The sequence below is a fragment of the Fusarium fujikuroi genome, chromosome FFUJ_chr06 (assembly GCF_900079805.1).
Source record: "Fusarium fujikuroi IMI 58289 draft genome, chromosome FFUJ_chr06".
NCBI lineage: Eukaryota > Fungi > Ascomycota > Sordariomycetes > Hypocreales > Nectriaceae > Fusarium > Fusarium fujikuroi.
The window spans coordinates 2,130,850-2,158,312 of NC_036627.1; the positions used below are offsets into that span (position 1 = coordinate 2,130,850).

The window sequence follows — 27,463 nt, forward strand, 5'->3', positions numbered from 1 at the left end:
CGAGATATGTCCCAACAAGGAATGTATTTCGAGTTGTCAGGAGTATGTAGAAGCATGAAATTCGCCTATTCTGCTGTTGTGGTTCCAGGCCATTAGACGAGATGCTCCCTTATCTTATGAAATGGTACAGTCAGGAACATATCCATCACGTCGATAGTGGGATCAGGAACTCCCTAGCATGGAACTCTATGTTGTGTATAGGTCTTATACAGAGAGGCGTTGATTTAGTGGTGTTTCCTCGCTCGTGCACGATACGATGATTTTGTTGAGATTTCACTGTGAGTAAGTGTAAATAGCCCATAGGATAGTCGAAAATAGTATGATACCATACTCAATCGAGGGCTGGAAGTCAAATGAAAACTTCAGGAGAGAAATCTATTTGATGGGGATAATAGAAGGGGGTCATTGGACCAGTTTGTCTCCTGCCGGTGACTTTTCTTTAATACTTGACTACTACCTAGCCTATCTTTTCCCTTATACTCAGTACTCTATATACTCTGACTAATCTTTAGAAGGGGTATGACATCTTTTGAGGGTTACTCAAAGTCTTCAATGTTATTGATGTTTTCCTGATAATGGATAGGTTATTCGTTCACTGGCTGAGGAGCTCTTATAAGCTTAGATATCAGGACTGTTAGCACTCAGAGTAGGGTTAACCGCATTTGCTGATGGCTCTGAACGCAGTATTGTCAATATATAATTCACAGGAAGCATTCGTCCTGTGTCACTGCTATGACCAGTATCCTTTGTCCATGCCTGAAGCATAATACCACTATACTATCTGACGATGCCCGTTTAACGACAAAGAGACTATTTATCTCTTTTAAAGAGATTTATGACTAATATAAAGTTAGAAGCCATGTATAAATGTGCCTTGGGTGACTGCATATAACTGTTATCGACAGGGACCAGACTGCCACGATCGAGAAGAGGTTGAGTTTAAGTTGTCATCAGCATTTCTATACCTGCTGAGTCAAAGTAGGTTTCTAAGCTTGTTCCTTGGTTGAGATACAACTATAGCTCTGCCGGTATCAAACGGGAAAACTACTTTATAGAGTTATAGGCTACCCCTGTAACTGGCACACTCAGTTGGAAGACGCCAATACTCGGCATTCTTGGCCAGAGGAAGGCAGTCCCATATATCCAGTATTGGTTGGCAATATTCTATCCATTTTCAAAGATGGACATAGCCATAGTTGTTGTCCTACAGTCGAAACTGTGGTTGTTTACCACTCATATGTCAGACCGTCATTGACGTGCGTCTTTACTAATTAAAGAACACTGTTAGTATTGCTCTGGCATTTTTTGGACTGAATAAAGATGAAAGTCAATATTCACGTCTTCAAGGAGCCATTATCAATATTATATATCGTTCAACATTGTGCCTGGGACTGACAACCTGCACTATCATCTATGGTTATGTGCAGGTCTCAGGCGTATAACGACCAATATTTGGATCCTATGATGCTTGTAAAACCTATGGAAAACATTTCGACGGCGAATGAGGGCATTATATGTAGTGCAGGCCTCTAGCATGTTTAAATTGTGAAGGGTTCATACCAGCACATGGGACTAGACTCTGAAGGCAAAGGATATCTATCTGTGTTCAAGGATAGATTTGGAGAACCCATCCGAAGCGCCATGATGAAGAATACACGAGAGTTCTCAGGAAATCATGTTGATGTCGTATGGGAGTACAGTTTTGGTATAGTTGACTACATGGTGCTGCAAACAAGTCGAGGCTTCACGCAAAAGGCACCTATTTGCATTGAATAGAATCGCAGATAACCTGCCATGAGATTCTCAACATTAAAATTAACAGAAATATCCTGCCAAAGCTATAACAAAGGCCAGGTAGCATTACCTATGCTAAATGCCCCTACCCCTATTCCGTGTCCCATGTCCTCACAAGCCGATCGTATCGTGATATCTCATGTCTTCGTTCCTGTTCGCCATCTCTTAATTCTTGATATCCAAAACCTGCGTCAACACACCCTCACTCGCTCTCCACCAGCGAGCTCTCTCCTCCAGGTCGTCCGCTGCACCACCCAAAGCGGCCTCCTTTCTCCTCCTCGCCTCACGCGCAGCAGTCGCGCTATTTTGGCGCTTGTTCTCAAGAGGCTGCAGCTCAATACGAAGTCTTTCAGCCTCCTTTCTTTTCCGAGGGACCTTGGCTTGTAAGGACTCCAGCTCTCGCGCGAGTTCCTGCTGTTCCAGCTTGCGTTGGTTGACGAGATCCTGGGTTTTGGCTAAAGGCAGATTCATGCTGGGGGCGGATCCATCTGGTGTGTCTAGTTCTGTGCGTAGTTGTTCAATTCTCATTTCCAAATCCTCGATCTTTGTAGGCATCTCACGCAGCTTTGCCGTTTCGAGTTGCACACTCTCGTACTTCTGGCTAAGCTCGATGCCTCTCCTCTCAAGATCTGCCACCATATCCGCCACTTCTGTTTTGAGTTCTTTGAGTTGCTTTTTTGCAATCGCGTTTTCCTTTTCAAGTTCCAGATTCTCTTCCATTGTGACAATCATTGGTGGGTCGCCGACAATGGCTCGGATGAACTTTTCCTTTGTGACTTGTTGTACATATGAGAAGCGCAATTTGGCGAAGAGTTCTTTGTAGTGTGCTAGGTCGGCTGTTAAGCCTGCGGGAGTTGGCGCGTCAAAGGCTGAATTTGATGCATCTGATGTTCGTTGCCGGGCATCTTGAGGTCTTGAGCTTGAGATGGGTTCACTGAGTTTGATGATTGAGATTTCTTGTGATGACTGAAGTTTGTTCAAGGCTTCAAGAACCTTTTCTGGATTTGATTGACTCATGGCAGTCTAGGAAACGGCGATATTGTGACAAGAGAAGACCAATTCTTAGGCTCGTGGTATAGACTCGATTGTGTTTACTCCGTAGAACGCGGATATTGGGTGTTTACTTTGAAACCTAACTTGGGTTAGCGGGATGCCGTTTTGGCCACAGGCGGTGTGGAGCGGCAGAAGACTGCTGACATCAATGCATCCATTAGCACTTCTAACCAAACACAAGAGCTGCAACCTCGACTTACAACCATTTCTTTTCTTTTTCTCTTTTTTGGAGCGCAATCTCTGGGCAATATACATATTTTACGACTGGCGCATATCCTGGACTCTCAAGCTGGATCAACTATGTCCAAAAACGACGAACTTTTAACCGACGATTATGTCGCTGACCTCTTGTCGCAAGAGGCAAGCGACTGCTCTCTCAAATATTCAGCCATGGGTATGGAAGCATATCGCACGAATAAGAAGTAATGCATGCACCCACCAATTCTGGCAAGTCTGTCGCTGACATGGCTTCAGACCTGCGAATATGATGAAACCCAACACCCGATTTTTACGACATATTATAAAGGATACCGACAATCACAACAAGGCACTGTTAGCCAAAGAGGCCGCCGAGTCCAAGGCACGGCTCAAGGATCTCGAGCGCACAGAAGAAATCAAGCGGCGCAAGACAAACCCGAGTGTTCATGACATTCGACGGCGGCAGATGGGCGATATTCATGCCATTTTAGGCGGCAAGAAACGGCCAAGAGACGAAGATGAGGCTGGCCCTTCTTCAAGGAGAGATTCGCGACGCGCCGACAAGGTTCGAAGACAGGAACGAAAACACGACCAGAGACCAGACGACCTTTTCACAGACAAACGCAGTGAGCAGCGACAGCACGGTCGACTGTTGCGCGACGATCGTCGTAGTAAGACTGACGATGAGTCGAGGCGGTCGGATAGGTCACGAAAAGATCACAGACAGCGCGATAGAACGCGGAGCAGAGACAGAGAGTCCGAGGAAGAAGGTCATCATCGTCGCAGTCATAAGCGGAGAGACAGGTCTAAATCACCTGCAAGCCGACGACGGTCTCGATCGCCTAGGGAATCTAAGAGTAAGCATCGGCATCGATCGCCTCTAGATAAGATCGAAAACCGCAAGCGGAAGGAAGACGAAGAAGACGAAGAAGAAGAAGAGGAAGAAGAAGAAGAGGGATTGGATGCCATGGAAGATCTGATCGGACCCGCACCGCCCCCGAAATACCGGGGTCGAGGAACAGTGGGAGGGTCTTCGGGTATCGATCGACGGTTTTCAGACACATACGATCCCAAGACTGACATACAAATGGATGAAGATGAGGTTGGCAATGACTGGGATGACGCTGTTGAGGCGTTTAGAGACCGCCAAAAGCTACGACAAAACCAGGAGCAACGTCTAAAAGACGCCGGTTTTGCAGACGAGCAAATACAGCGTGCCAGCGGTGCAGATGGAAAGTCCACGGAAAGTGTGCAATGGTCCAAGGCTGGGGAGAAGAGGGCTTGGGATGTTGGCAAGGTGATCGGGTCAGACGGAGTGGCCCAGCCAGAAGTTTAGTTGAGCATCGATACGACCGACCAACGGATTGGATCGAGGTTACGAGCCGAGACAATGATTCACAGATGATGATTGGATATAGCGTAGCATTCATTCACTGCCTTGTTTTGAGGGATTGCTTTGGGCGGGTTGACTAGGGAGAAATCGGCTTTTAGGATAAACATGGACGTACAGCGGAGTTCAAATAGACGCATTGGAAATAGGACACGCGCGTACTCATGAAAAGGTTAGACGAATGTCACAACACAACCTCCACTATCGCCCGAACCGGTGCTATTAAGGCAGAATCACAGGTCACTGAAGACTAAAGTCAGTGCCTACCTAGTAACTAGGTATGAACAGGCGCACGGATAGAATCACGATCACATACGGAACTGGATTCGATGCCTGGATCTGGGCAGGCCAGAAGTAGCATGGATCAAAAACGCCATGTTTGACCAGATCGCGGTGGTGGCACAATTAGACGGCCGATTCTGGCAATCCCTAACTTTGAGGCTGGATAGCGGTAATGCCGATGGAGTGATACCCAAGCCGGGCAATCGCAAGTCGTTAATTTAACTTGAATACAAGCTTAAACTTGATTCAAAGATGCAATCGAGTAGTCTATAGTATGAGGTTATGTTATCCCTTTTGCTCAAGGGATTGTTGATGTCGACCTTGAGCAGCCCCTCCAGCCCTTCAGCCCTTCGGATAGGGAGAAAGTGACCGACAGACAAGGCCAAAAAGCTTGGTCGACGCACGTCCAAGGGAATCAATCAATAATGGATCTGTCTATTTTAAGGTCAAACCAAACGAAACGTGGACCTGGACCTGCATCTGCAGACCCGTTACGTTGCCGAGGCAGGGTATCCGTACGGCAGGGCAGGGTTAGATTTAGATCAGGTACGAGAGAGGATAGGGATCTTTGTTCAAGCTGTCTTTATACGAGCTTGATTGGTGAATTCGTATGTTGTGTTGCGCAAGCACTTTGGGGGTCGATCATTGGAGGTAGCGTAATTTGGATGGATGAAAGGTTTCATGGTTCCGCGGGTCTCCGCAGCCCGCCGTTGGAGCCTTAGAACCTTAGATACTAGGTAGGTAGGTACCTAAAGTAGCTGAAGGCTTAGACATGATCACTTCCATTGTCTGTGTCTGATCGAAGGGACTCACCTGACGCTCTCACGTGTCAGAAGCTAACATAAGTTGTTAGCATCAAGTTAGTCAAGAAGAGAAAAGAGGCCCCGAGAAACAACCACATCATCTCGTCTCATGCACGGAGCATAGAGAATGGAGAATGGCCGTAGCCGACCGTTTCACCGACAGCAAAACAAAACACGCGACTTTGTCTGTCAACACACTACGACGTTGCACCTGTACCTCCCTAGGTACCTAGCAAAGGTAGCAAAGTCAATAGGCCAAAGAATTGTTGGTTTGTTGCACAGCGACTCGCCCAAGGCTCTGCAGCCTCGAGTCACGAGTTTACGGTTGCGGTAGACGCTCAGGAACAAGATTGATTGACTTTGAGGCGTCAAGTTTACCCCGAATATCTACTAACTTGGGAGCTTAGCTTTGGATATGAGTGGACTGTGGAGTAGCCTGCGCTAGAGAGTGGAGGCTGTTTCGTGACGTGACGTGACCACCAGAAGAACAGAACAGACGGAACAGACAGAGCCAAAGAGACCCTGGTTTTGAAGGGCGCCTGATCATGACAGGGCCCCACGGGAGTTGTCCAGCTGAGTTGGGTTGAGTTGGGTTGGTCTCTGTTCATGGCTTTGCTTGAACCCTCGAGTCCGAGTCGAGTTGAAAAGAGCCCGACTCATGTGTAACCAAGCACGAAAGACAAGCTCTTATCTCTCTCCCGTCTTGACCTGATCAACTGATTCTGAGACGTTGTTGGGTTGGCCAAGCAAAGCTCTCTTAAAGTCTAGAAGCCAAAGATACCTTAGGGACCTTGAAATGACAGGGGTCGAGGTGCCGGTTACAGCGCTCACAGCTCTAGCCTTCAGGTCACCCCCGCCCAGAACCCTCCACTTACGGCACCATGCCGCGTGCGTCTCTTTGTCCCTCCCCCTCTCATCAGCCATTACCCATTGCCATGCCATGCCATGTCATTGATTCGGATGCATTGTCTTTTTGTCGTCATTAATAACACACACACAGAGAATTAATAACCTTTGTAACTTTTTATGATCTGCCCTTTTCCCACTCCCATCGCCAAGAAGAGAGTTTGCAGTTTATTCCTTTTCCTTTGTGAGACCTATCACTGAACCTAAGCGATCCGATTTGACTTTGCAGTCAGCCACACTGACATCAACTTTCCTTACCTACCTATACTCGATCGCTCACTCACGTTGTTTGCCTGGCAACTGATACTGACCTTCTTCTGGCTCTTCTTGTTACTCGAGTCTCTCATAAAGCAAAGCCCCGACTTAGGCCATGCCATAGTTTTCTCCCACTCACCTTTCCCCCGTCTCTTGAGTGTTCTCATCGGAGCTTCACTTCCTTTTCTCTTCCTTTCCTCCATCCTCTTCTCCAAAAACAAAAAGAGAGTGACCAACCAACCAACGGATGATCGGCCTAGACCAGAGGTGACGTCTTTGGTTTATGTGACTTGTATATCTCCGAGTGACCCCAAGCCCAAAGCGAAACCCCAAGGTCACCTCACTCACACCTCAGCTCACCAACACCAACCTCTCGTTCTCTCTCTTTTATCCTCTTCCTCCTCCTTCTTCCTTTCTCTCTCTCTCTCTCTCTCTCCCCTATCCTCTTCTCCGTTCACCTGTTTTGGAGAGTTTGTTTTTACAGTCGCTCAAAATGCGTCCCCCGCGCGTTTTTGTTCTTATACTCTTTATCGCAGCCTCTCTCCTCCTCTTCTGTCGCGCCATATCATCCTCGCTCCGTACCGCCTACGCCGATTACCCCGCCGGTAACTTCAGGTCCAGACAAAAGACTGACTCCAAGTCGTCTCAGTCTCGATCGCATAATGATGATTCAGAAAAGTCTCCAAAGTCCGTCTGGAATTCCATGTACTACAACACCCCATTCTCATTATTTCCACCAAATGCTGCCATCAGCTTGACCGACGACAACAGCACTTCCTTTGCCGCCCGTCCCGCCGCTTTTGGTCCCAAGCTCGCTATGCGAGGTCTAAGTGGTCAGTTATGGGTGGGCAGTGGTTTCGCAGAGGATGCTCTTATACACGGTACCGGCGAATTGGGCTGCAGCGACACACCAGGTTGGAATGAGAGAGCAGAAGCCATTGCTCTTCACAAGGCCTTGAGGGCTGCTGTCCCTTCTATTTCGACTTCCAGGTCCAGCACTTCTGTCCGTGCTAAGCGAAGCCGAGTCGTTATCCCCAACGCTGGCAATGGCCACACCACCTCCAGCCATGTCTCTATCATGCATGACCATTCCGAAATCGACGGCAAAGTGGCGCTACTAATGCGAGGCGGTTGTGGTTTTCTCGACAAAGTAATGTGGGCGCAACGAAGAGGCGCTCTCGCTGTCATTATTGGCGATAACCAGAAAGGCGGCCCTCTTATTCAGATGTTTGCGCATGGCCCTGAAGTCGATAATGTCACCATTCCATCCGTTTTCACTGCTCGCACGACCGCGCAGCTGCTGTCTGCGCTAACGCAACCAGGGAGCTTCATCGAAGATACATTAGACAACCAAGGCAATCCTGTTCTTAGAGTTCAGAGAGGTTCCAAATCCAGGAAGCACAGTAAACAAGGCGTCAAGTCCACGATTACCGCCTCGACCCACGATAGACGATCTGCCGACGACACCCACAGCCAAATTGAAGAACAATCTACCAAACCAAACAACAAAAAGCGAAAGACGGCGCTTAGATATTCCAGGAAAATTTTCACCAAGAAAAACAAGGTTGTCAGAGGGTCACCCAAAGAAACTCGAAGTCCCCTCTTATCTGAGGATAATTACGACGACTGGAGGCATCCTGGATCCAGAAGGTTCAAACCTGTAATTCCATCCAAGGCTTCCCTTGTTCGCGATCGCACAAGTGACGATGATCCTGAACCCGATGAGGAAGAAATTCTGGTTGAATTCTTGACAGAGGATGAGGATAACGTCCTCGACTTTTCCCACGAACGTAGCGAAGAGGGACATGACGAGCCCGATGAAGCCGACGATGACGCACACGATGGACTTTGGGTCACTATCACTCCCACGAGTAATGCTAGCCCGTTTTTCGATACGCTTCTCGTACTGGTCGTTAGCCCGCTAGTCACTCTGAGTTTCGTATACGCCCTTCTGATTCTTCGCGCTAGAATCCGCCGAAGGCGCTGGAGAGCTCCGAAGTCAGTCGTTGAACGTCTACCCGTGCGCACGTTCCATACAGTCGCTCCCTCGCCACCTTTGACACCGAGAACTCCTTCACCGTCCGCTCCGACACCAACCACTCCTCTACTACAGGAATCTCCCTCACGACCACGACCTCGGTCGAGGGGCTCAACAGGTACTCCCGAAGAAGAAACGCGATCTAGTGACGCTATACCAACACCTTCAAACCCAACCAGGAACAATACTCGATCTGAGCGCGAGAAGGGCTCTGGTGGGTTTTCTGCTGAGTGGAAAAAGTACATGGGACGTCAAGTCGAATGTGTGGTGTGTCTTGAGGAATACGTGGATGGCGTGAGCCAGGTCATGAGCCTCCCATGCGGTCACGAGTTTCACGTAGAGTGCATGTAAGTTCTCCAATTGCATGCTTTCATGCAAGTCTCAATTACTAACAGTCTATAGAACTCCCTGGTTGACGACTCGCCGACGAACTTGCCCCATCTGTAAGGGCGACGTAGTTCGATCTCTCGCTCATGGCTCATCATCTGAGCCGCACTACGAACCATATCGCGACGATGCAAGTGATGACGATGATGACGATGACGATGGAACTATTGCGGAGGGCTCTGGCTCTCGTTCAGATGACCGTGAATCTGATCTTGAACAGGGTTTGCTTGCCAACGAAAACCGAACTTCACGATGGAGTCGACACGACGGTTGGCTCAGTATTTTCTCCAGTGGTATTGGCAGGGCAAGGTCTCCTTCTCCCGAGGATCGCAACCGATGATGCTACAGATACCCTGCTTGTTATGGGCGGCGAGCAATATGACATGGCGTTTTGTTTGTATACGTTTGGAGTTTTCTGGTTATTATTTGGCGCAATGGATGGATAGCTAGCGCACTGGGATACAGAGCACAGCATGGATTGTCAAGACTTTAGAATATCACATATTTGAGTTTGGTTATAGTCAATGGGTTGCGCATGATTGGTGTCAAGACACTCGCGCTGGGATAGGAATAGATATGGTATACCCTCATGGTCGGCTGTTGCATGTACTTTACGGACCATCATCATGAATAATTAGCAATTCACCTCGCTTCATAGTTTCCCTGTTGTTCTGTGAGGTTACATATTTGCAGGGGTCGAGATAATGCTGAACGCCGAAAAAATACCATTATCTATTTTTATCTTTACATGACCGAATTGTTTTTTTTTTTTTAAATTAACACTTGCCCTGTACTCTTAGATATAACCCTTGAGAATGGCGGCCTCTGCGTTCAATATCGATGAACCAGCGGCACCGATAACGGCTGAAACGGTCAGTGTGAGACAAGTCCTCAGAGGGGAAGATGGAAGACTCACTGTTGTGGCTCAGTGCTGTAAACTTAATGTCAAAAATGCCAGCCTCATCCTCGCGAACACGGCCGACGCTGACAGTGTACCCACGGCCAAGGTCGCGGTCCAGACGGGGCTGAGGACGGTCAGGCTCATCGTCGCCAAAGACCTTGATAGCGGGCTCAGGTGCAGAAGGGCATCCGAGAGCCTGAGCCTCACTCTTGTAATCCCGAAGAGCCTTGCGTACCTCGTCGGCTGAAGGAGCGGGCTTGCGCTCGAAGCTCAAACTAACACATGCAGTGTGGCCGTCCATGACTGGAACACGGTTACAGGTGGCAGAGACACGAAGACCCTCTTGCTCAATGAAGGCAGTACCATTGTCATCAAGGCGACCGAGAATCTTGCGGGCTTCAGTCTCGAGCTTGTCCTCCTCGCCAGAGATGAAGGGGACAATGTTGTCAATGATGTCCATGCTGGAGACTCCAGGGTAACCAGCGCCAGAAACGGCCTGCAAAGTAACAATGGAGACGGTAGAGATGGGTCCGAAAGCGGCTTGGAGAGCGGCGAAGGGAATAACAAGACCAATGACGGCGCAGTTGGAGTTGCACACGAGGAAGCCCTTGTTGAGAGAGCGAACAGAGCGCTGATGAGGGATGAGGTCGAGATGGGGGAGGTTGACTGTGGGAACGACGAGAGGCACGAGAGGATCGCGACGGTAGTTCTTTGCGTTGGAGAAAACAGGAATGTCGGCCTTGATGAACTCGAACTCTGCAGACACATAAAGTTAGTGACATCAGCTATTACTGATACGTGATAGAGAGGGATATACCGATATCGCCAGCGACGTCAGAGTCAAGACCACTGAAGACAACATCACAGTCCTTGAACTCCTCAGCCTTGCATTCTCTCACAACCATCTCGGCAATATCGCCCATGGGGGCGGCCTGCTTCCATCGTACAGCATCCTTGTACTTCTTGCCGGCGGAACGAGATGAGGCGCCGATGGTATGGAGGGTGAGGTATGGGTGCTGAGCGAGGAGGAGGATGAAGCGCTGGCCTACAGAGCCAGTGGCACCGAGGACACCTGTAAATGGATCAGTATTGATGCTAAATGCGTGTCTAGACGTTGACATGGAAGTTATAGTGGGTGGTGCGAAATCGGATGGAGGGGGAGTGTTGAGGGCGACGTACCGCACTTCTTGGTAGGGAATTGAGAGGCCATAGTGGGTGTGTGTCTGTTATAGAATCAATGAGAGACTCTCGACGGCGAAGAGGTCAAGAGACACAGTCAAAGATACGTTGGGGGGTTGCTGATGTTTAAATTTTGGCGTTGAGGCGGGTGAGTCTTATTGAAAGTACCGAGTAGAATATAACCCCGCCAAACCTCCGACCCCGTCATCGGAGCTGAGTCGCCGAATTTCAATAAGTGTAACCCCACTATGGCATGAGAGTGCTCTCATGGGTCGAGTTTATCGTCGAATTAAAGGCTTCAGTTTTTCAATTGGTCGCAAGAATGTTTAATGACTGGCAAAACACATGTTAAAAGACTCATTGAATTGACAAGTAAGAAAAACCCTCCGAAGAGTTATAATTCGACCCGAAGCATTATGTCATGCACCTCTATCCCGAGGATGTCCCAGTATTGAGCGTGAGCTTGTCCAAGCTTCACCCTTCCTTCATGTAACAATTTTCCCAAATTCGATGCATATGAATGAATGAAACGCCAATTCATGCACATTAGAACCTCCAATATCCTCCCTTGGTCCATTTCAAAATACAATTGCCATATCTTGTCTTGTCTTGTCGATCGCGATCTAAGGCTCAATTGCGCTCTCTCGTTCATCGTTGGAGTAAATTCGGAACTGGACGAAGATGATGAGATCCTCAGCAATGGTGCCCAGAGATCCAAGCAACCAAGGGAGCGCGTTCAGCAAGTACTTCTTGTCTTGCGAGTAAGCTACCAGGCTGATGCCGTAAGTGAGGTTTCCGCTCATTGAGAGCATAAAGAAAAGCAATGCGAGTCCTGCAGATTATCAGTCTCATCCATTGATTACAAACAAGCATGGATCAACATACCTTCGCATGACTTTTCCCGGTGGTTCTTGATGATTTGGGGAATTCGAGCACAGAGATAGAGCGCTGCGCTGATGTAACCCAGAATAAGCCCAGCAAGCTCCATTGGGCTCTGGGCCTCATCAGGCGCATCGGGGGTTCCAGGGTCACCACTCTCCCAAGCGCCGACCTTGTACGAGACAAACCAGCCAGCGAACCCAATGACGTATACAGCGAGCAGGCTCAGGGTGTTGTGAAGCCAAGGCTTGCTATCGGGGGTTTCGTCTTCGCCCGTCACAATCTTCCTCAATGGGTCCATCGAGGACTCGGTATGTGTCGCATGGCGGCGCTGAGACCCAGGGAGGCCAAAAGAAGAGCTTCGTCTACGGGACCCATTGATCAGAGGAGACTCTTCTGTAGGACCGCTTGATCGACGTTCCCCGACGCGACTCGCTCGGCGGGCATTAAGGGCATTGTAGTAGACGGCCTGGCCGATGAGGACAATATCGGCAATGCAGAAGTATCCTGCTAGGGCAATTGCAGTGGGAGCTAGGTGGGTGAACAAGGCTCCTAGAAAGCAATTAGCCAAACTGAAAGTTGGCGTGGTGGCAAGCCACTTCTAGCCGACATCAAATTTTCTGACCAGGGCACCAGACCATGGCGTAGCAATGGTATTGGTCTCTGTGCCGAAGACAAAATTTGATTTTGGGGTATTCAGATAGGAACGGGAACTAACCGATGAGGTTTGTGATGTCGCCCAAGAGCCAGACGACCAGAAAGGCCATGCTGAGGCCATCGGCGCTCTTGGCCTTGTAATTGGCGAACAATTGGGGTAGCTGCAGAGCATCGTTAGCCAGGATGGGGGAGAATTAAGGGTCGCGCATGCAATTGAGATGGCGAATATGAATGCGAATGCAACACAAGGACGCGCGAATGAGAGAAGAGAGAGGGACGCACAAGGAGGCATATCCAAGAGGTCAAGCTGATGCTACCAAAAATGCCCGACAGAGCCAACGTGACCGGTAACGCATGCGCCGCAGCGGCGATTGAGGTTGAGGCCAGCAGCGGCATCGTCGTCGTCGTTGTTTTCGAAGGAGTTGAAGAGGGTAAAATCGAGAAGGAGAAAGAGAATGAGAAGAGGTTTAGATAAGGTAGATCAGATCAAGTAACGTAGAAGAGGAAGAGGGTGGTGCGACAAAGGTGGGTATCACGAGGGCAGCCGGCGACAAAGAGCGATCGAGTGTAGGAAGCAAGTAAGCAAGTGAATGAATGTAGATCCAATTCCAGAAGAGAGGTTCTGTTCTGATTCAGAGTTTACTCGAAACCCGGTCAAGGATTCAAAGTTTGTTATTCTGGTTGCAGTCTGAATCTGAAGACAAGAAAGAATAAGATAGAGCAAAAAACACTTCAGTAAGCAGCAAAGTTTAATGTTCCACGATCAACGGTTCACCATACCAAACCCAGGCAACGCAAAACACTGCAGACACAGACACACAGACTCAGATAAGAGATCCCCATGGGAGGTCGGCCCCGTTGTCGGGTTCAACAGTGGAGGTCTTATCGATCCGTTTGGTAACTGGTCATCGTGTATTGGCCAGTTGAGGAGCGCTTATCGCCCAAAGTGACGCACTGGGCTTGGAGATCTTGTGAGCTAAAATATGGAGAACTCGCAGGCATTCCAAGGCGCGTGAGTCTTTTTGTGTGAGGTGAGTTTGTGAGATGCAGGGTCTATCTCCTCCGATAAGTGGCCGATTGACCCTTATCATGATAGCACTACTATGGAAGTCACCTTAGCCATCCAGTGCCATGGAAGCTACAGACTAAACTTATGGTATTGAGAACCCATGCAGTAATTCTTAGTTAGTCTAGATACTTTGCATAGCTCTACTGCTTTTATGATAAACTATCGACCTCAGCTCTTCAAACTAGAGCAAACCTCAGCGGCCTCAGCTCCATTCTTCCCAGCCACTTTCAATGTTTCACCGTAGAGCGGCACATGCCCACCATGATTCGCCATAAGCTTGCCTATCCCGCCTCCAGTAGGTAGCTAGACCCCTGACAACTCATGAGCAACTATCGATCATGCTCCAGGACTAACGTAAACATAGGCGGCCTTGGCCAACCGCTTCGCGCTCAGCTCTCGAGCTTCAAACGCTTTGGTCCAATCTAGAATTCGCCTCTTCCTACTCGGTAACCTTGAGCTTAAGCGTGCTCATCTTTTTAACGTCTTCATTTCCCTCTTAAAGCTTTGACTCTGCTCCCTTCATTTCGTGACTGATAAACCTGCTGCATTCCGTAGCGACTGCCCTCATTCTGTTATGATGAAGCTCCTCTCCGCTGGCGCGCTGGCTCTTGGCCTCGCTAACTTGCCTAGCACTTTTGCTTGGGGCAGTGAGTTCATTAATTCATCATAAAACGATATTACTTACTAAGCTCATATATCACAGGTCTCGGTCATATCACCACCGCTTACCTCGCCAGTCACTTTGTCGCAAACACCACCGAGGCTCACCTCAAGTATATTCTCTATAATGACGGGGAAGACTATTTGGCGAAAATAGCATCATGGGCAGACTCAATTCGCTACACAGATTGGGGTCGATACACCAAGACCTTTCACTTCATCGACGCTCATGACAGCCCTCCTAATAAGTGTGACGTCGACTTTGAGCGCGATTGCAAGGACGATGGTTGTGTCCTCACCGCCCTCAAGAACTACACCCAGCAGTCAGTTGAGCCTCAGTTGCCCTTCTGGCAGCGCAACCAGGCCGCCAAGTTTGTCGTTCACTTTATCGGGGATCTGCACCAGCCTCTACATAACGAAAATGTCGAAAAGGGAGGTAACGGTCTTGCAGTGACATTTGACGGCCGCACATTCAACCTCCACCACGTCTGGGACAGTTCTATCGCCGAGAAGCTGTTGGGTGGTCTGCACGGCGACCCCTTCAAGCTCGCCAACAGCTGGGCTAACCAGCTTGCAGTCGAGATCACAGACGGCAAGTTCGCAGAGGCAAAAGACGCGTGGTTGAAGGATCTAGACTTCAGTGACCCCATCAGCACGGCACTTGCTTGGTCCCGAGAGGCCAATGCGCTCGTCTGTACTCACGGTAAGTCGATTACCCCGGCAACAGCTGCTGTATTTGCAACTCGTCTCTAACATGGATCTACAGTTCTGCCCGAGGGTGCCGATGCCATTGTCGGCCAGGAACTCGGAGGCGAGTACTTTGAGAAGGCTGCCCCGGTCATTGAAGAGCAGGTTGCCAAGGCCGGTTACAGAATGGCTGCCTGGCTGGACAAGATCGTTGAGGCTTACAAGGATGTTGAGCAGAAGCAGATGTCTGAGGAGCTCTGATTTACTTATTGTGTATATATATCAGAATGCTCTGGATATTTTGCAACTGGTAGCTTCTTATGAATAAGTGTGTTATGGTTTTTGAGATTGTAACTTTTGTGATTACATCCTTGGGCTATTTGATGCTCCGCGATATCTACACGAATCCTTCAACAAAGAATGCCAAGACCACGAAATGCCATGTGGAATCAATGTGCCTTGGTCCGAAATTTCAAAACATGACATCATTGCAATGAGGAGAATTGAATGATTCAGGCTCGCTTCGTGACCATGATTCATCCAGTGTCACTCCAAGCCTGAGACGAGTGATCAGTCAACAATTGCTGAAGGATTTTGCAAAAATACGGATGAAACAGGAACTTTGGGGAAACTGCAAATGTCTTATCGATATTGTAAGCTTAAAATACAATCGTGATACCGAGTGAGATATTGTTACAGGTCCGGTTACAGGGCACTGTTTGGATGCTACCTCGTGGTTGCAACGCCAATGTAGGGCATTGATGCTATTGCTAGTCTGCAACGTACCTGCAACACGCCTCCAACTTATCTGTCTGTCGTGACAGCTGGTTGGATAGAGCTTAGATCTGAGTGAAAAGTCTGGATGAGATTAGACTGAACTCAATATGCCTGAGTTTGTGAGTGCAATGAGTAAGAATCTTTCTGAATCTCAGACGACCCGTTGACAGTAATTCGTGAGGATATATCGTGATATGATATAGCGAGTATAGCTAGGGTTGTTAGTTTTTCTCTCTTGGCATTATCAGCTACCTAGACGTTAGAAACAGGACGAATACATAGCCACGCAGTTGACGGTGGACAAGCCAAGTCGACAATTACAAAAATCCCCATCCCAGAGAGGATATCATCTATTATTCATCAGATTCTCTCGATCTGGTTGATGAGTTTTCCGTTACAGGGCGGACGCTCTCCGACACTGGCGTTTAACAATGGTAGTTTCGAGATTCAGTGGACGAAACGCGCTGTGCTTGGAGTTATAGGCACCCCTGGCAACTAGCTGCAGGTACCGGTCAGTGCATACTCTGATTGACTGCGCAATCAGTTACACAATACCAATTGGGAAGGAGGGGGCACGGGATGAGACGTCTGCAGCCGCATCCCATCTCCAACGTCAACTCCTAACTTGGATCTCTACTATTACATACTCACTCAATCGCCTCTCGGAGATATGACTCTCCGCCAAGATTAGCCAAGCGCTAAGGAAATACACGACACTCGCTCACAATTGACTAACATTCTCCAACGTCCCTGTTACACCACCTGAGAACAATCATCTCAACCTGCCCTGACTAACTAAGAGCCCAGCCCGAACAGGCATCTCGACCCTGGACCCCTTGGCCAAGCCGTCAGGTCGCTTCTGCCGCTGTCTCATGTTTTCGTTTCTCGGTCTCAGAAGTCCTAGGCAGCTAGTGCTGTCACTGTGTTCCACGATGTTCTGTCTTGGTGTTTCTCATCAAGTTTGATCGCTGCCCCCTTGCCTCTCAAGCGAGAGATGGATCTTGGGTACTATTGCTCGCTCCAGCCGTCGTCCATGGAGTTGTGACCCTGAACCGGGCCCCTTCAACCGCCCAGATGCCATCCGGTCTGATGTGCAAGCCCGAGACGTTGAATTGTCTGGGATTGTCATAATGGAAGCCAGCCTCTTCTCTCGGCAACTTCGTTTCCGATCATCATCTCCAGTTTTCCCCAATGCTTTAAACCCTCGTCCCTTCGTCCCAAAATCGTACTATCTTCTCTTCTCTTCAGCTCTGGTAGTGTCTCTTTCTTTCATTCGTTCCTTTGAGACCAAGTTGACTTTACTGTGACCATTCTTTTTTCTTTATTTCGAATTGGTCTGGCACCGTTCGAAAACTTTTATACAACATTGTATTTGCCCTCGGCTTCATTTCCTTTTTCACTTTCTCTCCACAATATCAACATAAAGTCATCACAATGCAGGTCAAAGGCGTAATCATTGCTCTTCTGGGCATCTCTGCCATTACAGAAGCTGCTGTCGTCCAAAAACGGCACCCCCTGGCTCGCGCTCTCCAACGACGACAATTCGGCGGCGGTCGATTTGGAGGTGGTGGCCGTGGGGGAGGTGGTGGCGGAAACAACGGTGGTCAGGGCAACAACGGCGGAAACAACAACGGCCAGGCCAATAACGGCGGCAACAATAATGGAGGCAACAACGGTGGTAATAACGGAGGCGGCGGCGGTGGCGGCAACACTCTGGACGCCAACGCCGTGCAAACTGGTTCGCAGCAAGATGGCAACAACCCCGGATCGGATGAGCAAGCTGCCTCTGCAACGTGTGTTACATCTACCTTTGAGGGAAAAAAAGACAACTAACAAAGACTTAGGGATGACAACAACTTCATCAACTTCTGTGCTGGCCAGACACTCACCAACGGGGAGCAAAACCGGGACGGCTCATGTAACGGTATTCGTAAGTTTTTCGATCCTCTTTTTCCCTTCTACATATACTGACTCCTGTAGCTATGGGGAAGATTCCCGGAGCCAATAACATGGTTTCTTCAGTCTTTACATCACCTCAAAACGGCGACAACGTTGAAGCCAATCAAGACTTTGATATCTCAGTGCAGTTTATCAACTTTGCGCCTGGCTCGTTCACTAATGCAACAACCACCTACTATTCAGCTCCCCAGAACCTCGACGGTGGTGGTAACATCATCGGTCATACCCACGTCACTGTCCAGGACACTGGCGATAGTCTGAACCCTACTCAGCCTTTGGACCCTCAGCAGTTTGCCTTCTTCAAGGGTATCAACGATGCTGGTAACGGCCAAGGTCTCCTCACTGCCAAGGTTGACGGCGGTCTGCCTGCCGGTAACTACCGTATCTGCAGTATGTCTGCCGCTTCCAACCATCAGCCAGTCCTCATGCCTGTTGCTCAGAGAGGAGCACAGGATGACTGCATCCGTATCACTGTTGGAGGTGGCAACGGCGGCGGCGGCAATAACGGAGGCAACAATGGCGGTAATGGTGGCAACAACGGAGGTCAAGGCGGTAACAATGGAGGTAACAACGGGGGTCAAGGTGGTGGCCAGAACGGCGGCAACCAAGGTGGCCAAGGTGGTGACCAGAATGGAGGTCAGGGAGGTGACCAAAACGGAGGTCAGGGAGGAGATCAAGGCGGCCAAGGTGGTGACCAGAATGCTGGCGGCCAAGGTGGTGACCAAAACGGAGGTCAGGGAGGAGATCAAGGCGGCCAAGGTGGTGACCAGAATGGCGGCGGTGATCAGGGAGGTCAAGGTGGTCAGGGCGGCCAAGGCGGTAACGGAGGTGGTGGCGGTTTCGGCCGCGGCGGCTTCGGTGGTTTCCAAGCGGCTTCAGCAGGGGATGGGTCTGGCAACAAGACGGCCTCAGCAGCATGAAGACTATGACTGGTTATCAAAGAGGGATAGACAGAGCCATTCGACTTGGCCGTGGCCCTGGCGGTTTTCGGTGTGAGTATCAGTGGTGGTCCCTAATTCGAGAATACTATTTCGCTCGAACAAGGACAGTAATCAGGGTGGAGTTTGGGTGTCTGCCTAGTTAGAATGGTTTTGGGTTTACATACATCTATGGACAATAGATGATGGATGGATATGAGCTGGAGGTGAATGTACGTCAAGATATGTTGTTTATTAGTTGAATAAGATTTGGTCACTTAATTACGATTGTCCTGGGAGTTGTGATTATCTCATCTGATAGCTGTTCGCCCTGTGTACACACTGAAAAGCGCAAGACAATGGCGTTGAGACTTGGACTGTACGATACTTAGTAAGGGTGCTGTAGTTGTCGCAGAGTTGCGATATGAAACGGGCCTATCAGGGTTCAGACAACCACTGTTTCGTTGCGAGTATAGCAAAAGATTAAGTGGATGTTCAAGTTATAGAATGGCGGTTACCCGTAACAGTCATCAGCATGAACAGTGGAACCGTTGCACAGCCTACCTCTTTAATTTAGGTACGTAAGTCCGAGGACTTGAAATACTAGGTAGTCCTAGGTAGTTTCTTTTTTACGATTCACACGACATATATGTTTGTTAGCTACCCTGTACACGAGGCAGTCTTTGCCTGCGAGCGTTCATACCTGGTGAATAAAAAGAAAATTAGAATTAAATACATATAGAGAGAATCTCAGTACGAAAATCCACATGGCCTGGTAGCTTCCTTCGAGGAAAGATACAGGTGTCGGAGAATGCGAATCGCCCGCCGAACTCTTGTGTAACCATGAGCACTTGGGACAGAGAATTATCACATGTCGACATATTACCATAAAGATGCAATGGGTAAGAGAGTACCTAACAGAACCAATGACTTGACAACATACATCTGTCATTGATTCAGGGCATATTGTTGCTGGAAGTCGCCTTCAGAACCACCGGGGTTGTTTCCTTCCAACAACTCCAGAGATTACCTACGGTAGAGGTAGATAGTACCTACCTACAGTACCTAAGTATAACTTGAGGTCTGACTTGCCATTTCCATGCCAGTGATTAGTACTTTATCCGTCAACACTGCAACGCAACTGCCTTGTCAAAACCATTAGGAAGACACGCATTCTCCCGCCAGATATTTGCCCACGGTGAACCTGAATTTCCATACCGCAATGAGGGAGCACTCCGCACGCATTAGCGACAGAAATCCAGCACTATTTACGGCTTTTCTCTACAGAGGCTTTACAGATCAGCCTAAGGCCTCTGAAAGCAGTTGAGTTTCGATGCGGCTGACCTTGTCCTCACAAAAAGAACGCTGTTTAGAAGGAAGTATAACTTATCCGCTCTCCCCGCCCACGCAGGCCTGGATCATCTAACGGCCTCAGAGAAATAAACTCGAAGCCTTATCTCGTCTCGCCTAGGGCCACGGTCCATCCCTAGCCTAGATCGCTCAGTCTGACGTCCGGCACGACTCGTGGGAGCATAGGACCATGGATAAAGGTCCTAGCTGGTGATCGGTCGTAGGGATCTGCCAGTCATTTATACTATAGCTTGGCTTCTGCCTTCGACTTATGTGCCGGTAGTGTTGTACTCACAATAGAAAACACCGACTACCTCTACCACCAGTCACACGTAGGTGCAAGATACAAATCGGTCGTCAGAAATCGGAGATATTCCAGCGATTGATGATGAACCATCTCGAATCTCCGAGTGCCTGCACTTCCTGACGTGGTTTCTCAGATTGTCCTGGAACAATCGACTGCTCAAGTGCTGGGACTTTGTTGTATCCTCAACACCGCAGACCACAGAGCAGACCTCATTTGAGACGCTTTAGCGGAATTCGACTGCCGAGGGTTTCGAAAATAAACACCATGTCAAATCTCAGCCGTATTGGCGTCGATGGCTATATAGGAAAGGAGCGGGAATCCGAGATATTCGTCCTTGAAGATAGTGGAGATGGATCAGGCAGCCCCCAGCCCCCAGCCGACTGTCAACGCTGAGGAGAACATCATGGCTGATGGTACTGTCGAGTATGTTTACAAAAATGCCTTCGGCGATGAGCTCGACCGAATGCCTAATGGCTACTATCGGAGTCCTCAGTTCATTGGTACTCTTACTGTACCTCTGATATCCAGACTGAGAGTGAGAGGGGTACTGACTTTGATCCATAAGGGCAGTCATTGTCTAGCAAGTACTTGCGTATACCTAGGGTGGGTGCTCCCCTCAAATACTCTGTATGTGTCTTCACCTTGCATTTACCTCTATCTCGGACAGTGCTTTTCTATGGTACCACAAGAAGTGTATGCTTTTTCGAGTTTACTAACGTGGATTGCCACAGTGCTTTAGTAACTTACGTGAAGGCTGGCGCTGCAGTTACTATCTGGGCATCATTTTGAGTGCAATCACTCTGGCTCTATATCAGTTCCTCTACCGCCACCAACCTTTGCTCAACTATACGTGGGAAAGACGAGAATATAGCAAATACAGGTGCTTGATTAGATTGGCAGGTCTCTCTTCACTCCTGGATGCGTTCCCTTCCTCGTTGGCCTTCTTGGGGCGACACGACATATCCTTGGAATAGTGCTGAGGTTTTGTGCACATTAATCATTGGTATAATAACCCTTGCCGGGTTCTTTGTATATGGTATGGTTCCTTGATATGAAAATGGCCTTCAGAGTCCGCTGATACTGTCGAAAGAGGCTTTTTTCTGTTCTGTAAAACTCCTGGTTCCGTCCAGTGTTTTTAACAACACTGGGTTTGTCGCAGTAGTCACCTATGCGACTGTTGCTTCAATGGTCTACTACTCCTTGACAGTTCTCCAGCCTACAATTATCAGCACGCTGTACAACGCAGATTCTATCAAAGTTGGCTGGCAAAGCGGCGTGATTGGTAGTGGAGTTGTTCTGGGCCAAGCTATGTAGGATCTTGCTATTGCCTATGTTCCTCGCCTCAAGATCCAGTGCATGTGCGTTGCTGCTCTTGTTTGGCTTTCATCACGTCGATGTGTTCCCTATCCCCTGACCGGTGGGCAAATACAATCGCATTCGGGTTGAATGCATGCACTGCTGTTGGATACATTGAGAATGTTGCACTCACCCGGTGTAACTCTACTATGGGAACCCCAAGATATCGGCCTAGCATTTGGTATTCTTGGATCGATTCGTGCCCTCGGTGGTGCCATTGCTCAGGTTTTATATGTCTCTATTCCCGACAACGAGTTGGCAAGGAAGATGCCTGATTATCATTTATCAGTCATATACCATAGGGAGACCTTGCTATAATAAGGGGCTCCCCGAGTTTTTGGCCTGGTCTAACAATTATGTGATCCCGGCTACAACTAGATCTGGTTTGCCAACCAAACCCAACCTTCACTCTTTGAGGCTATCAACAAAGGAAATTGCTCAGATGTACCTGGTATCAGCAAGGCCATCCTTGACTCATTCGAAGTTGCCGTTGCCAAGCCTACACAAGCTCACTACATTATGTCTTCTACGCCACTATCCCGTTTTCCTGTATCATGCTTGTTGCCGCTTGCTTGATTCCTGATATCAAAAAGTTCTTGACGTACAATGTTGCGAAACGTCTCCAGGATAAGAGCTTCCGTAAATCCTCGACCGAAACTAACGAGGTCGCGGTTCAGGCCATGAATGAATGCCATCCAGATGAGGCCAAAGTGGCTTCGCACGCATAGACTTTCTAGCAATTTTCTTTCTCCAGAGGGGGGCGATGTTGCGAACCGTATATAAGGACGGGAACCGATCAGCGGACACTCGGAGACTGAGCCTGTAAAATTGATCAAGACGTCAAGTAAGTAAATTCTTGATATTACATGGAGGGTTAAGACATGCCCGCAGAAAAGAAGATTTAACCTAGTAAGTGACATGTCCAGTTCAAGTTTGGATTCACTGATCTTTAATACTACTCAAGTAGAATGGACACGCTTAAATATTATGAACTTCTTGTCTGCTCAAGCCTTTAACACATACAAATAGAAGAGCCTTTAGAACTGTCTGAAAATACCAAAACCAAATCACTATGACTGAATCAACCGCCCGCTAAAGAGCTCAGTCCCTAACCGCGCTGAGGACTATTGAAATATTAGCAAGTATGACTCCAACTACTCAACCCATCGAAAGGCCGAACTTACGCGCAACCTTGAGGAGTAACTACGCCAAAAGGACAATCGCCAGAGAGCTTCTCAACGATCTGGTTAAAGAAAACAGGCGTGACGACGATGCCGGCGCTGACGAGCGAAGCAGCCGCAGAGAGAAGCGTGACAAAGACGGTAGTCTTCATGTTGCTGATGATGGTGATGGATATGGAGATGGGTATGAATGGATATATAGTGGCGTGATATTGAGCGATGAGAAGAGAGTGGCACTTGAAGCTACAGAACCAGCTGAAACGACAAGAAATTAACTAGACAGGGGAGAAGAGAAAGAAACGCGTAGTGCAAAGAATTAATATGTATATTTTAAATGTGTTGACGGGAAGAACAAAAGAGGAGGGAAAAAGGGAGACAGACGGGAAAACCGAGTGGGAGGCAGCAAAAAATAGGGTGTTACAGGGGCGAGACGGTCGAGGTTTCAGGTTGTGAAACGAAACGAGTCCATTACTGGCTCGCGGGAGGGAGACTATTAACAAATTTGGGTATATCATCCGATCCGAAATATTTGAATAGGTACAACAAGAAAAAAGTATAGAATTAGTATCACGAGCTACAGTACAGAGTGGCAGACATTCAATTAATTCGAAACTTGCTTTGACTTGGTCTTCTATTGTCCACATAACCCCCTAGTTCCAGCCTTATCATCTACAGCATGACAATACGCAAATTTGTCCAACTAGCGACAAATCATAAGTATAAATATCAGAAACTTCAAAAAAGTCAAACCAAGCGAAAAGATTGACCACTAAAACAAAAACTCCCAGCGTTAAGTATGCACGCGTCAGGAATGTATTGAAGCTATAGTAACAGTCGACTATCCTCCAAGTCATCAAGTCCCTTTAGTAAACTCCCCCGCTTTGATAGTAACTGTCGGGTGCAGGAGCCGAAGGACCATCGCCGGGTGGCACATAAGGCTTGTACTGAGCCTGACCACCAGCACCACCTTGGCTGGGCAGACCATGACGAGCATCATATCCGCCGGCATTCCCAGGGTTCAGAGGGGGAGGTGTCATGACACTCTGAGGAGGAGGGGGAGCTGACCCTGTGGGCATGGGAGGGACTTGGGAAGAAGGATTGTAGCTCTGGTATTGTTGAGGCTGCTGCTGATGCGTTGCATAAGGACCAGGAGGTGGTGCGCTGGCGTTATCGTTGGGCTCTTCAGGAGAATACACCGAGCTCGAGAATGTGGCAGCCGAGGTCGGTTGGTGTGGGTTGTTGGTGGCTATAGGGGAGTCGTAGACAGACGTAGCCAACTCTTGGGCTCCGTATGTGCTACCAGGTCGTCCTCCCGTAGGCGCTTGCGCGTAAGGGTTATTGTTCTGAGATTGGTTGTAGGGGTTGAAGTTCGGGCCCGGTGTCGAGGTATTGATAGGGGCCGGTTGTTTACCATTGGAAGGAGACTCGTTCCGGGGAGGGTAGGGTTGTGAACCAGCGGGCACTTCAGCTCCTGCTACATAGAAAAGCGCCGATTGACCTTGAGGCTGGTTCTGGAAGTTAGGGGGAGGAGACGATGCTTGATAAGGAGGTTGCTCTGTTAAAAGTCAGAAGGAGGTTCTTCCACTGCAAGGACAAAGGGCTATCATACCTTGTGGACCAGGAGTATAATATCTTGAGGGGTCCTGGGGAGGTGCTCCCTGTGGAGGATATCCGCCAGCTTGAGGATAGCCCTGGCTGGGACCCGGTCGCATTGCGTATTGCTGGTAGTTGTGCTGAGGAGGATGGGCCATGGAAGACTCCAAAAGAGCCTCGTAGTCCCGTCTGGCTTTGATGAACTTTTCGTTCAGCTGTGTAAAGTCATCTGAGAGATGTATGTTAGTGTCATATCCAATCCTGGGGGCGTCCAATGCGTACCCTTCTTCTGAGAGTACTTCTCGATCAGCTTGATAAGCTTGGGTCGAATAGCAAGAGTCTGGTGGTAAAGCTTCTGCAGGACCTGTTAGCATACCGATGATATTTTCCATCATACTGGGCGCTTACGGAAATCTCCTCATTATCTTCCTCTCGGGGCGCTGTGTTGGAAGTGCTTAACAACGTGAGGAGCTTCTCAACGTTCTTGATCTCGGCGAACACCTCAGCCTCCATCTGAGCCTCGCGTTGTAACTCATCTGGTGTGGGATCGGTAAGCTTTTCGACATAGTTGAGCGGGAAGATGCCAGTCTTGCCCCTGAGAGAGCCTCGCCACCAGTCCTTGTATACACTCTCGAGAACAGCAATCACGTCACCCTTCTTGAATTCCAGCTCTCCGGACTCAGAAGGAGCAAAGTCGAAGAGCGCACGTACGCGGCTCACCGTGGCCGCTGTAGTTCCAGCTGGCGCAGCAGGAGCAGGGCTCTCTGTCTGGCCACTAGGACCGGCTTGTGCGCCTGGACTGGTTGCAGCAGTCTTCTTGCGCTCCTCCTCTTGCAGACTCAACTTGAGAGCCATCTGCAATTCATCCTCTTCCTTCTGGCGATCGAGCTCGGTAAGGCCCTGCTTCTGAGGAGCACTTGGAGGCTGGATGTTTGGGTTGCTTCGTGTGGCACGGTTATAGGCGTCACTCATGATGCCCAACTCGGGATCGCTGCTGAACATCTCGGACCAGCTCTTCATGTGCTCGATGATTTTAGACTTGACTTGTGTGTGGGTATTACGGTCGTTGGTAAGACGGAGGAGGGCATCTGTAAAGGCACGGCTGGAAAGTTCGCGGTGCATGTTCTTCCCACAGTTTTGGGCGAGCGCATGCGCAAGCTGATTGAGTCAGTAAAACAAGGCTTCGCATGACGGCGTGGTATTCAACATGCCTCAAGAGTGTAGAGCTGGACATTTGCGTTACGATGGGCAAGGCGCCTGATGATGCTTTGTACAGCCTCCTTGGGGCCATTTGGGTCGTTGCCAACTTTGTCGCAGACCTCGATGATGGCGCCCCAATCCTCAGACGTGAGGTTCTCGTCGGTGGCCTTGGCTATACTGGTGTTAGTCGCAAGAAAGCACGAGTCGAGACGAGAGCAAGTGATTGGGATTCTCTTGTCCGAACCGAATAAAAAAAGCGGAGGGTACTACGTACTGACGACCTCATCATAAGGGCCTGCTGCTGAGGCTCGGAACATGGTGGTTGGTGATTTGACTCGGGGTATCAGTTATTGGCGGGGATGTAGTGAATGCGAGAGAGGCGCGGGATGAATTCGACGGCTGAGAGCCTTGGGTATGTGATGCGAATATCCACCGTATATAGAAGAAAAGTCTCGACGAAAGCGACGATGTTGCTGTTTAGAGGTGGTGGAAGAAGGCTGGTGACAACGATGCGAGATGCGAGATGCGAGATGAAGGTCCCGTACCAAGACCCTGGGTTACGTCGTCGGCGGTCGCACTCTCCACACAGGCACGTCACTTGTGGTTTTGCTCGATTAAGGTACCTAACTCTAGAAAGCGTCGTAGGCGTTTGGCGTTGTCTTGAGGACGAGAGTATAGTGAGTGAATGGGTCGAGTGTGAAGAACAAAACGAACAACCTAAGTACCAGGTGCCTAGTAAATAAAGTAAAGTACTAAGGCTCGTGGAGAGAGTTTGTAGGTAGCAAGTGTTTAAACAGAACAGGCTTCCTTCCAGCTTCGCTTTTACCCTTGGCTCGCTCTGATGACGAACGACGAGCGGCGAGCGAACCCAAGTAGCGGGGCTGAGCTACCTACCCCGACAGCTCCCTGGTCCATGTGGCTTGAAGGCCACGCGTGCGCCACACCAAACTTCAGGTTGTCCATCAGGTTTGATTCCATTTCTACCAACTTATTAGTACCTATCATCTCACTGTCTTGACATTGGCGAGCTTCTACCGAGATCTGCCATGCATCTAACTGCTTCCTGGGCTGAAGCATTGCTGTTTATGCTTTCACTGGGAAAAATTAATACGCAATATGCTGCTTCTATCCGCTTTTACGGCACTTTCATAGCGGAGTCTTTGATTTAGTTATTACATACTCATCTTCAACTTCGTGACAAGTTTGCGCGTCCCTTATCCCTTGGGTGACGTCCTTACGTGGCGTGGTCCTCGGATTGGGTATCATCGGACAGAATCCCAAGCCTTACACCAAGAGCAAACACACCTTAGAATATATATCCCCTACATTATGTAAATAAATACTCGGTGGCTCGCCTTGGAAGAAGGATGCCGCTTGCTAACGCTACAGTCAACGCTGCTTTGAATCGTATCAACCTATGAATAATGTATACAAGTCCATATACGCCGCTCCCACCCATCCACCCATACATACATACATACATACATACATACATACATACATACATACATACATACATAAATAACCTGGCAATCTACGGTATTTCGCATCCAATGCGCCATCCTGCCTACAACTCCACTGCCTTGAAACATAAATCATGGCTCCAATGAAGCTGGTGTGTCGTTGCTTTCGCTTTGCTGTTAGTAGATGTTGTATGTAAGGTAATTTGTGTCCAAAATCCATAT

General features: G+C 48.9%; 10 protein-coding genes; 5 read left to right on the top strand and 5 right to left on the bottom strand.

Annotated features, from left to right (window-relative positions):
* Positions 1-1,959: 1,959 nt before the first annotated feature.
* On the bottom strand, positions 1,960-2,811 carry FFUJ_06006 (uncharacterized protein; the record flags this gene model as incomplete). The annotated part of the gene is made up of 1 exon (XM_023579282.1): positions 1,960-2,811. One exon carries the CDS (start codon positions 2,809-2,811, stop codon positions 1,960-1,962), a length of 852 nt encoding a protein of 283 aa, XP_023432149.1.
* A 336-nt stretch (positions 2,812-3,147) lies between these two features.
* FFUJ_06007 (uncharacterized protein) lies at positions 3,148-4,381 on the top strand (the record flags this gene model as incomplete). XM_023579283.1 has 2 exons in its annotated part: positions 3,148-3,269; positions 3,322-4,381. The coding sequence occupies 2 exons, from the start codon at positions 3,148-3,150 to the stop codon at positions 4,379-4,381; spliced, it is 1,182 nt and encodes a 393-aa protein (XP_023432150.1).
* Positions 4,382-7,174: 2,793 nt separating this feature from the next.
* Positions 7,175-9,446, top strand: FFUJ_06008 (uncharacterized protein; the record flags this gene model as incomplete). XM_023579285.1 has 2 exons in its annotated part: positions 7,175-9,066; positions 9,122-9,446. 2 exons carry the CDS (start codon positions 7,175-7,177, stop codon positions 9,444-9,446), a joined length of 2,217 nt encoding a protein of 738 aa, XP_023432151.1.
* Positions 9,447-9,902: 456 nt separating this feature from the next.
* FFUJ_06009 (probable aspartate-semialdehyde dehydrogenase) lies at positions 9,903-11,217 on the bottom strand (the record flags this gene model as incomplete). XM_023579286.1 has 4 exons in its annotated part: positions 9,903-9,970; positions 10,023-10,763; positions 10,825-11,079; positions 11,187-11,217. 4 exons carry the CDS (start codon positions 11,215-11,217, stop codon positions 9,903-9,905), a joined length of 1,095 nt encoding a protein of 364 aa, XP_023432152.1.
* Positions 11,218-11,809: 592 nt separating this feature from the next.
* FFUJ_06010 (related to membrane protein) lies at positions 11,810-13,118 on the bottom strand (the record flags this gene model as incomplete). XM_023579287.1 has 4 exons in its annotated part: positions 11,810-12,018; positions 12,072-12,617; positions 12,784-12,883; positions 13,005-13,118. 4 exons carry the CDS (start codon positions 13,116-13,118, stop codon positions 11,810-11,812), a joined length of 969 nt encoding a protein of 322 aa, XP_023432153.1.
* A 1,250-nt stretch (positions 13,119-14,368) lies between these two features.
* Positions 14,369-15,399, top strand: FFUJ_06011 (probable nuclease S1 precursor; the record flags this gene model as incomplete). XM_023579288.1 has 3 exons in its annotated part: positions 14,369-14,438; positions 14,495-15,154; positions 15,218-15,399. The coding sequence occupies 3 exons, from the start codon at positions 14,369-14,371 to the stop codon at positions 15,397-15,399; spliced, it is 912 nt and encodes a 303-aa protein (XP_023432154.1).
* Positions 15,400-17,349: 1,950 nt separating this feature from the next.
* On the top strand, positions 17,350-18,794 carry FFUJ_06012 (uncharacterized protein; the record flags this gene model as incomplete). XM_023579289.1 has 3 exons in its annotated part: positions 17,350-17,708; positions 17,760-17,845; positions 17,896-18,794. 3 exons carry the CDS (start codon positions 17,350-17,352, stop codon positions 18,792-18,794), a joined length of 1,344 nt encoding a protein of 447 aa, XP_023432155.1.
* A 2,003-nt stretch (positions 18,795-20,797) lies between these two features.
* On the top strand, positions 20,798-22,532 carry FFUJ_06013 (uncharacterized protein; the record flags this gene model as incomplete). XM_023579290.1 has 4 exons in its annotated part: positions 20,798-20,959; positions 21,019-21,075; positions 22,183-22,353; positions 22,398-22,532. The coding sequence occupies 4 exons, from the start codon at positions 20,798-20,800 to the stop codon at positions 22,530-22,532; spliced, it is 525 nt and encodes a 174-aa protein (XP_023432156.1).
* Positions 22,533-22,912: 380 nt separating this feature from the next.
* On the bottom strand, positions 22,913-23,137 carry FFUJ_06014 (uncharacterized protein; the record flags this gene model as incomplete). XM_023579291.1 has 2 exons in its annotated part: positions 22,913-22,928; positions 22,989-23,137. 2 exons carry the CDS (start codon positions 23,135-23,137, stop codon positions 22,913-22,915), a joined length of 165 nt encoding a protein of 54 aa, XP_023432833.1.
* Positions 23,138-23,848: 711 nt separating this feature from the next.
* On the bottom strand, positions 23,849-26,095 carry FFUJ_06015 (related to protein HSE1; the record flags this gene model as incomplete). XM_023579292.1 has 6 exons in its annotated part: positions 23,849-24,540; positions 24,595-24,807; positions 24,861-24,933; positions 24,987-25,736; positions 25,811-25,950; positions 26,053-26,095. The coding sequence occupies 6 exons, from the start codon at positions 26,093-26,095 to the stop codon at positions 23,849-23,851; spliced, it is 1,911 nt and encodes a 636-aa protein (XP_023432157.1).
* Positions 26,096-27,463: the final 1,368 nt, after the last annotated feature.